The 10078-nt window shown below is 43.3% G+C and overlaps 1 protein-coding gene across 4 annotated transcripts in view; it reads right to left on the reverse strand.

The window, feature by feature from the left end:
- LOC120058237 (growth factor receptor-bound protein 14-like) overlaps positions 1-6338 on the reverse strand; it is a 44786-nt gene extending 38448 nt beyond the window's left edge. For 2 of the 4 annotated variants that reach the window (XR_005477992.1, XM_039006751.1), the window contains exons 1-3: positions 6113-6338; positions 5458-5672; positions 3966-4098 (exon numbers count right to left, since the gene is read on the reverse strand). Coding sequence is in view for 1 of the 4 variants with exons in the window: in XM_039006751.1 (XP_038862679.1) it covers positions 3966-4098; positions 5458-5645 (321 nt within the window). In the remaining 3 variants the exon portion in view is untranslated. Of the gene's footprint in view, positions 1-3965; positions 4099-5457; positions 5673-6112 lie in introns of those variants that run through there. The other 2 variants (XM_039006754.1, XM_039006755.1) reach the window with 2 other exon arrangements.
- Positions 6339-10078: the final 3740 nt, after the last annotated feature.

Raw genomic sequence — 10078 nt, forward strand, 5'->3', positions numbered from 1 at the left:
ACAGCGCTACAGGGAGACAGGACAGACAGCTGATCGTCCTCGCAGTGGCAGACCACGTGTAACAACACCTGCACAGGATCGGTACATCTGAACATCACATCTGCGGGACAGGTACAGGATGGCAACAACAACTGCCCAAGTTACGCCAGGAACGCACAATCCTTCCATCAGTGCTCAGACTGTCCACAATAGGCTGAGAGAGGCTGGCATAAGGATTTGTAGGCCTATTGTAAGCCAGGTTCTCACCAGACATCACCGGCAACAACGTCGCCTATGGGCACAAACCCACCATCGCTGGACCAGACAGGACTGGCAAAAAGTGCTCTTCACTGACGAGTCGCGGTTTTGTCTCACCAGGGGTGATAGTGGGATTCGCATTTATTGTCGAAGGAATGAACGTTACACCGAGAACCTGTACACTAGGGCGGGATCGATTGGGAGGTGGAGGGTCCGTCATGGTCTGGGGCGGTGTGTCACGGCATCATCGAACTGAGCTTGTTGTCATTGCAGGCAATCTCAATGCTGTGCATTACAGGGAAGACATCCTCCTCCCTCATGTGCTACCCTTCCTGCAGGCTCATCCTGACATGACCCTCCAGCATGACAATGCAACCAGCCATACTGCTCGTTCTGTGCGTGATTTTCTGCAAGACAGGAATGTCAGTGTTCTGCCATGGCCAACGAAGAGCCCGGATAACAATCCCATTGAGCACGTCTGGGACCTGTTGGATCGGAGAGTGAGGGCTAGGGCCATTCCCCCCAGAAATGTCCGGGAACTTGCAGGTGCCTTGGTGGAAGAGTGGGGTAACATCTCACAGCAAGAACTGGCAAATCTGCTGCAGTCCATGAGGAGGAGATGCACTGCAGTACTTAATGCAGCTGGTGGCCACACCAGATCCTGACTGTTACTTTTGACCCCCTTTTGTTCAGGGACACATTATTCCATTTCTGTTAGTCACATGTCTGTGGAACTTGTTCAGTTTATGTCTATTGTTGAATCTTGTTATGTTCATACAAATATTTACACGTTAAGTTTCCTGAAAATAAACGCAGTTGACAGTGAGAGGACGTTTCTTTTTTTGCTGAGTTTAGTACCTAACATCCGATTTGGACCACATTTGTTTCTAACAATGAGTTAGAGATGAAGAATGCAAATACATTTTCAAAATCCACCCACGGACCCCCCCACACCCCACGTCAATCACACCCCAATAACTAATATAAGTCCTCTATGTCAGATGGTGGGTGGCATGGTTTGCTGAAATGACATCGAACGACCCCCATGGATTGATGTTTTCTCAATGAAGAGTTCGGCGTTCGACTAGCAACGTGCGACATGCACGCACAGTTACAAGCCCGTTGGAGTTAGCAGCAAGCGGATGAGCAATATCCACCATCGTAGTACGGATGAAGTCTGTCTGGAATGTGAAGCTAACTGAAGCTGGCTAGCTTTAGAAAACCCTGAATAGATCTAGCTTCAAATCATAGTATACCCCTCTGATTTGACTTTCAAGTTATCTACGAGGTTGACTGTAACTATGTACTGTTTTGGCAGAGTGAGAGTACAAACGCTTCCCCCATTCAAACACACTCCAAAGCTTCCAAGACCCAGATCTCATTCTCAGTCACATTACCTAATGAGGAGAATTGAAACCAAGGCTAAATCAGGAAGTTCAGCCCCACTTTAAAATGTTGAGAGTAAATAATTTTACCTAGAGACCGACTACCCTCAAAGACAGCCTGGGGGATTCAATAGACAGACTTGTCACACCCATTTATGGGGCTAGGGCAGTGATTTCACTGGTTTCTCAAGTGCTGCTGAGGATGGGTCGTGACCCTGCGACTGGGGGATTGTGACACATAAACAGCTGGTCAGTCTGACATATTCCCTTTGTCTCGACAATGGAACAGCTCAAAAGGCTGAGTGAAAGCCTGTCAGCCTAATCAGGTGAGAATGCAGCTCTCATCATTGTGTTACATAAGGAGCACATTGAGACAGGCTAACAAGGAGCCACACTGTTCCAGCCCGAGGTCACCAAGGTGTCATTCTGCATACTTCTTCAATGCTGAGAAATCCAAGTATTTCACTCTTGACAATCAAAAGAGAAAGCCAAATCCATGCTAATCCTTTGGACTTTTTTTTTTTTAAACAATAGAGCGAGGGGATCACTAGAGAAATGCAACCACTCTAATTTTTCAATGTGAATCCTGGGTCAAGTGGAAAGGGGATCGGGTATAAAGGGCTCATTTGAGACTGCTGTATCAAGTGAAGACTGACACTTTAGTTTCTTTGGGAAGATAATCGAGCTCTACAATCATCTTATCAGACTGTATACAGAAGAACAAACAACAATCTGATCACCTCCCTTGAGCAAATCACAAAGTATTCTAAATCGCATGGGCGCCGGAGACAACTGGAGAATGACAAATATATTCTGAAAGCAACTCATTATTAAAAGCTGAGGAGCGAGGTCTAATGCTGCTGATTTTCTTTGGTTAGCACTGAGCTCTGTAATTTCAGGCTTTACCATGACTCAGAGGCCTGAGTTGGGCCTCATCCCCTCCCCTCCCTCAGCCAGAGATACCCAGTGAGTGTAATTAACACCTGCAGGGAACCAATCGCCTCCAGGGAATGGGTGGTGTGGTCATCGAACGAGCCACAGCCAGCCTGACTTGACAGTCTTGGGGATAATATATAGCAGGCTTTCCGTTTTGACGTTCAGTCATTTCTTAAAGCATAACCATAATTGTTAGCTTGGAACATAATGAATGTGCTCCCAGTTTAGTAAATGGCACCGAGCATGGGTTCTGTAAAAGCACATACATCATACAGTACAGATTCAACATTGGCACAAATCGAATCAAATCCATGCAGTATAAAAAAAAAAACATTGCTCCTGACCTACAATGAGAAAATGCTAATGTTTTCACACAAATTAAAATTAGATTCTTTTTTTTTTTTTTACTTCACTAATTACATAATTTAAAATGATTTTCTGTAGACCAGGAACAGCAAGAGCAGTTGTGTGACCATGTTGTATGGTTTTCCGTAGCGCAGGCTGAATCGAATCCCCTATCAAAAAAGTATAAAACATTTTTTAAATCTTACTTTAAGTTAAAGTAATGTACAATAACTAGTGTATACCATGCATCTGCTGTAAGGTGAATTAATAAACCTAACCCTCAAAACCTAAACGTTAATTCTCTCTTCTCCGTTCTAGGCGGGAGACAGCCGCGTGTACACAAATAACCTATACCGATAAACTCTCCCCGCGTAATTGCGTCGCAGTTTCTATATACGTAACTACAATGTTGTCACTACAGTTATTACATAGGTATAGGGACAAGTTAAGGTACTGAAGAGTTATCCATTTAAGCACAGGAATTCCATGTGATGAGATCAAGCAGAACCAAAACAGAGCCAGGGATCTAGTAAGGAGTGAACGCTGACCTAGTGCCAGGTCTCCTCTCCCCCCACATTCACCTCCTTCAGTCACCACTCTCTCCAACTTTCTATGGCTTCGTCCCAAATGTCACCCTAATCCGGATGTACTGCATTCATTTTGACATTAGCCATTAGACCAGGTGTGCTGTTCATTGTAACACTAGTGCTGATACAGAACCTAGGTAAAGACCGGATCTCACAATCACACGTAGTGTGGATTCCCTGTAGAGTGTGCTGACACGGCATTCTCAACCCCTCATTTTCATACTTGCACAACTGGTTCTGCGTCCTCACGCCCTGCAGTATCAGATGCTTAGCGCAAGCCAAACATGACCGAGCTATGGGTGAATTTAAATTGACACGTGTCTTGCGGCTAGTTTTTTGTTTTCTGTCAGTACCATGCTATTTAGAATCACATGTAATGCCTGAGGTTTTCAACTGGAAAACATAAGAGGGGGAATTGGTGTTTTCTATAATATAATATACAGAGAACGCAGACTGGAATAAAATGTCTGCTCACTTGAGTTGCGCCGCTTTTGGTCCAGGGTAATAAACAATCAGAGACAAGGGATGAGACGGTTGAGGGAATACGTTCTGGGAAAGGGTTTGGAAATGGGTCAGTCAGCACAGTCTCCTCTCCCTCTTCACTCTTCCTGGAGAAAGGGAAAGAAGAAGTATATTAAACAGAGGCAGCCATGGTAATGTCATTGGGACTGTATATCAGATTGCTGGAGGACTGCCGGTCTGGAGCCTACAGAGAGTCATAGGGATCTCCTTAGCTTCTATCTGAGACATCAGATTTTACAGTCCATACCCAAACTAAAGCTTGCGTATGGCCAGCTTGTGTTCTATACCTCCTCTCTATTGTCGGGGCCTTTGATGAGGACAATGTGTCTTCTGTACATTCGAAGGGATTCAGTATGACTGAACAGGTGATCCTCCCAGACAGACATGGCTGACGGCCAGTCACTGTGTCTGCAACTGTGTTGCCCCCCCCACACACTCTCAGCCAGTCAGACGACACACCCAGCAGAGGGACAAACCGATATTTGATAAAACAATAGATAACAATGTACCCTCCACCTCAGAGGCCGCTTAGAAATAGCACTTTGGAGCCTAGTTCTCTCCAAGTTAGCATTAATCCCATTAAATGCGACATTAATCAAGATAGAGTTTGGTGATACACCCTCTCTATACATTCTGTATAGGCTACAATCTGTATACCCATGTCGCCCCATTCATGCATAGTGAATCCACAACTGAAATACAGTGTATAATCCTTCTGTTTATCTGATATGGATTTCTGATAGTGTCATGTACGAGGGTGCGGCCTTGACGGCCGTTCTGTTGTTTACTTCTCAAAGCGTGTCCGTTTAATCCGTTCACATCTAAATCGATGTCCGTGTGGGAATGACCAGGCTGACAAAAGCGTCACCACATTCTCCGGTAGTAGCATGAGAAGATAGGATACAGAGTTTATATGTGAAGGCCTTGAATGGTAAAAAAGGTGGCTCACGTTGACATTTCCTTACTGCTCTGTAAACACACAGCAGTTACTAAGTTACTAATTACAAGCAGAAAAGTAACAGGTGCTTGATTCGAGTCCAGTTCTTGCAGTGTACTATTCAAATTGGCTAAAACTCTCCTCTCGTTGACAGTTGTGTGTTCACCACAAGTGTTTACAGGTACAAAGTCTACAGCTATTTTTCAACTGGGACTTCTGTGCCCTACCGCTGCAAACGCAAAGGGTGTACTATTCCTCTGTAGGAGAGCATATTGTATGAGCTCACTAATCACATATGTTAAAGATTAACTTCAAGTAGTGAGTTACAGTATAAAGTAAGATAGATATGCTGAGGCTCTTGGAGGAAATGCTGGGATTTATATTACTAACACATTTATGAGGTTTGTGTTTTAGACAGTTCATTGAAAACAGACGAAAAATAAGTTTAAAAAATACAGTAAATCACACTCATTCACAGCAGCCATTCCAAAGGAGAAATAAACCATACCTATTTCCTTTGCAGACAGCAGTCTTGGAGGGCTGGGCATTTGGTGGTTGTAAAGAAGCATGCAAAGGGATGAGGGACGGGCTGGAAGAGCCACTCACATTACCCTTCCCACTCCCAAAAATCTCTGCTTTCTCTCCGAGGCAGCCAGAGGTGTGTATGTCTTCCAGTGTGTTATTCATATCACTCATGGGGGCCGGCTATTTCCAAGGCATCATCTGGAGCAGAGAAAAGAGACGAGCTGTTGGATTGGCGTGTAGAGTGTGCAGGGCAGTAGCAGAGCAGAGCAAAGTGAGAGCGGGAGCGAGAGCTGGCTGGGCTCCTCTGTCTGATCACAGCACACAGTAGACACAAGCTTCTCCGCAAGGCTCATCTGCTGCCCATGAGGCTGGCCCAGTGGGGCAAAATGAACCCTCCTACCAAAACATGATCCACCACAATAAAGTTATTTTTAACGCAATGACTCCCAAATGAGCCTTCTTCGCTTTGACACAGTGACATATTAAAATCCACAAATGTGTCTCTCTCCCTGTCTGGCTTTTCCCCCTGGTTTTAGTTGTTAATTTACCCTCTTTTTTTTAACTTCTTGTATTTCTTTAATTAAACTATTTACTTTTTTACTACCTGGAAAGCAGACCTGCACACAAAGCACACTTACACAAAGGGTTGTTCGTTGTTGGTATGCAACTTATCTCTGTAATGAGTCCTGGAGGTTTGCCAGACTGTAAGACCAACTGTTCCTTTGTCACAGACTTCACACTGAGGTCCCGACTCCACTTTAAACTGAGCCCTGTGCTGGACTAGATGCATGTGGAGAATATCCCAGACAGAGTGACTCAGCTGTGCTGTGGTGTGGTGGGCTGTGGCGTGGTAGTCTATGTCATTCTGTGATAGCCAGCCAGGCATTATGTGTGGGGGGATGGTTGATGCGATAACATCTATCTGAAAGGTAATGTGTAACAGAGACTGGGCTGGGGTTGAGAGGCTACTGTAGATAATGACTGCCTGCATGTGATTAAGGTAACATCTGGTCGCAGTACCAGTTTACTTAGCTTGCTGAAATCTAGATGACTTCGGTCAATACAAAACGTAGCAAATGTTTTTAACTGGGTATTTCCATGTAAAAAGCCCCATTAGCACCAAAGTCAAGTCAAGTTTTGGGGAAATTAAAGCACGTGTACATTTTTCTACCATTTTACATCCTAAAAATTTGGAATAACCAAAGGCTTTGATTGCTGGTCAAACAAAAAATGTATTAAAAAAGGTATTATACAGTGCATTCAGAAAGTATTCAGACCCCTTGACTTTGTTCAAATTTTGTTACATTACAGCCTTATTGATGAAATAGTTTTTTCGCCCCCTCAATCTACACACAATAGTCAATAATGACAAAGCAAAAACTGCTTTGTATGTGCAAATTTATAAAAATAAAAACTCAGTACATTGTTGAAGAATCTTTGGCAGCGATTACAGCCTTCTTGGGTATGATCTAAAAGATTGGCACATATGTATTTGGAGAGTTTCTCCCATTCTTTTCTGTAGATCCTCTCAAGCTCTGTAAGGTTGGATGGGGAGCATCGCTGCACAGCTATTTTCAGGTCTCTCCAGAGATGTTCGATCGGGTTCACGTCCGGGCTCTGGCTGGACCACTCAAGGACATTCAAAGACTTGTCCCGAAGACACTTCTGCATTGTCTTGGCCTTTGTGCTTAGGGTCGTTTTCCTGTTGGAAGGTGAACCTTCGCCCCAATCTGAGGTCCTGAGCACTCTGGAGCAGGTTTTCATGAAGGATCTCTGCACTTTGCTCCGTTCAGCTTTCCCTCGATCTTGACTAGTCTCCCAGTCCCTGCTGCTGAAAAACATCACCACAGCCAGCATGATGCTGTCAACACCATGCTTCACCGCAGGGATGGTGCCAGGTTTCCTCCAGACGTGACACTTGGCATTCAGGCCAAAGAGTTCAATCTTGGTTTCATCAGACCAGAGAATCTTGTTTTTCAAGCCTGATTGGTAGAGTGCTGCATAGATGGTTGTCCATCTGTAAGGTTCTCTCATCTCCACAGAGGAACTCTGGAGCTCTGTCAGAGTGACCATCGGGTTTTTGTCACCTCCCTGAACAAGGCCCTTCTCCCCTGATTGCTCAGTTTGGCCGGGCGGCCAGCTCTAGGAAGAGTCTTGGTGGTTCCAAACCTGTTCTATTGAAAAATGATGGAGGCCATTGTGTTCTAGGGGACCTTCAATGCTGCAGACATTGTTTTGTACCCTTCCCCAAATCTGTGCCTTGACACAATCCTGTCTCGGAGCTCTATTGACAATTCCTTTGATCTTATGGCTTGGTTTTTGCTCTGACATGCACTGTCAACTGTGGGACCTTATATAGACAGGTGTGTGACTTTCCAAATCATATCCAATCAATTGAATTTATCACAGGTGGACTCCATGAAGTTGTAGAAACATCAAGGATGATCAATGGAAACAGGATGCACCTAAGCTCAATTTCTTGTCTCATAGCAAAGGGTCTGAATACTTATGTAAATAAGGTATCCTTAAAAAAAAAAATATATACATTTGCAAAAATTTTGAAAAACTTTGTTTCGCTTTGTCATTACGGGGGTATTGTGTGTAGATTGATGAGGGGGGAAAATTATTGAATCAATTTTAGAATAAGGTTGTAACGCAATAAAATGTGGAAAGGTCAAGGGGTCTGAATACCTTCCGAATGCACTGTAAATACTTCAAAACACAATAATGTTTAAGTAAAGACCCCTGCCAACTAATATCAACATTTAGTTTCACAGAAATGATTTTCCTTCTGTAAGTTTAAGAAATATTGCCTAGTGTCTTGTCATTCTGTTACCAAAACCCCACATATCTTTAAGATATTTTCACATTTCTCTCCCTCATGAGGGAGGATAATGAAAGTCCACAAAGTAACAAGTAAAGTTACACCTACCAATTAGTTTGTGTTTTTACTGATAACAATTTGGTGTATAATTTATTAAAACGCATCATTCTGTTACCAAATCGATAACAGAATGTCTGCAATAGAATTGAATTCATACAAGTCCCCCCCCCCCAAATTCAATGTGTAATATCATTCAATGTGTAATATCATAGCTTGATACCCCATTCTTTCTCCAGACATCCTTGAATCTTAATTCGGAGTAGGTATTTAACTTAATAAGGAATAAGTGGTCACATAAAAAACGGAGGGAGATTTTACTGTCATTCTGTTACCAAACTTTACATCTGCGCTGTTCTTCAAGTACATGTGTTTCTGTAAAAATGTATGTGGAAATTGTTCAAAAGTAGTCCTTGTGCATAGATTGTATGGTTTAACTTTCCAATCAATGGTTTTTGTTTTGCATACTTCTAAAGAGTATCAGCATCATTCTGCTTCCGTGGAATTGCCCTACTCCAATGATGACTACTTCCACTTTATTAGTAAGTAGACATTGAACATTAATTTGCTCTTGGCTGTTTGCGTGTGATAATTATTGCTATGTGCTTCAAATCTGAAAAGTGGCCAATATCTGTACAGGAGCAACTTTTCAAAGTGCTACTTAAATTGCAAAAACAAAATCTATGGCAAATGCCATTAAAAGTCCCACTCTACCTGAATATCACTTGTTCTGAGTAAAGTTCTTATTACTCAATTATTGGATTCTTAAGTCAACGCGAGAGCCATCAGATAAATCTCTGAAAAGAGTAAAAATGGTACAATCTATGTTTAGTCACATGTCCATCATCATTGTGTCTTTTCACGGTTTACAACAAAACAGGCTCTAAAGGGTTTACTTGACAAGGACACTGAGCATCTATTCCCAGAACAGTCTCACTGAAGAGGCTTCTGTGTCTCTCAGAGTCAGTCCCAAACGGCACCCTATCCCCTACATAGTGCACTACTTTCGACCAGAGCCCTATGGCCCCTGGTCAAAAGTAGTGCACTATAAAAGAACTTGGGTGCCATTTGGGACGCACCCTCAGTTGTTTAAGCAGCAGCTAGCAATTAAATGGAAATCAGACAGATCTGTATGACTTGGAGCTGTGAGCCTCCAGTAATGCACTCCCAGTGTAAAGGAGCCTGAGCTAACAGCACTGTCACAATAACACAGCTCCACCTGGCTTAGGTTACCTTTTCACTTAGACACACCATCATATGAAAAGGCCCCCCTCTCTGGAGAGCACCACTGACAAAGCATGACACCAACAAAACAGGAAACCATCAAATAAAAAGGACAGAAGTGACATGCAACTGCTTAAGTCTTTGTAAAGGTGAATGTGAATAGTCCCATGCTTATTCAACAGATGCATTAAGCAGCGCAATAGTGATTTAGTGTAGTGCATGTGTGCGCCTGTGTGCGTGTGAGAGAGATGACACATACAGAGAGAAAAAGAAAGAGAACGACAGCGTAAGAGAGAGAGACTACTCAAACAATCGAACTGGGGGTCCTCCAGTGGCAAAGTCCGAGACAAGGACACTTAGGCCGAGCAGCATGAGCTGTCCAAAAATAACCCTGGACTGATACACATTCTTCCGCTATCAGTCAATGCAAATGCTTTCTAATTACATTAGTAGAAGATGAGAGCCAAAGCTATTTTAGTAGTCAGTGCCACTACTCCCA

This window comes from Salvelinus namaycush, chromosome 13, assembly GCF_016432855.1.
Source record: "Salvelinus namaycush isolate Seneca chromosome 13, SaNama_1.0, whole genome shotgun sequence".
NCBI classification, from domain to species: Eukaryota; Metazoa; Chordata; class Actinopteri; order Salmoniformes; family Salmonidae; genus Salvelinus; species Salvelinus namaycush.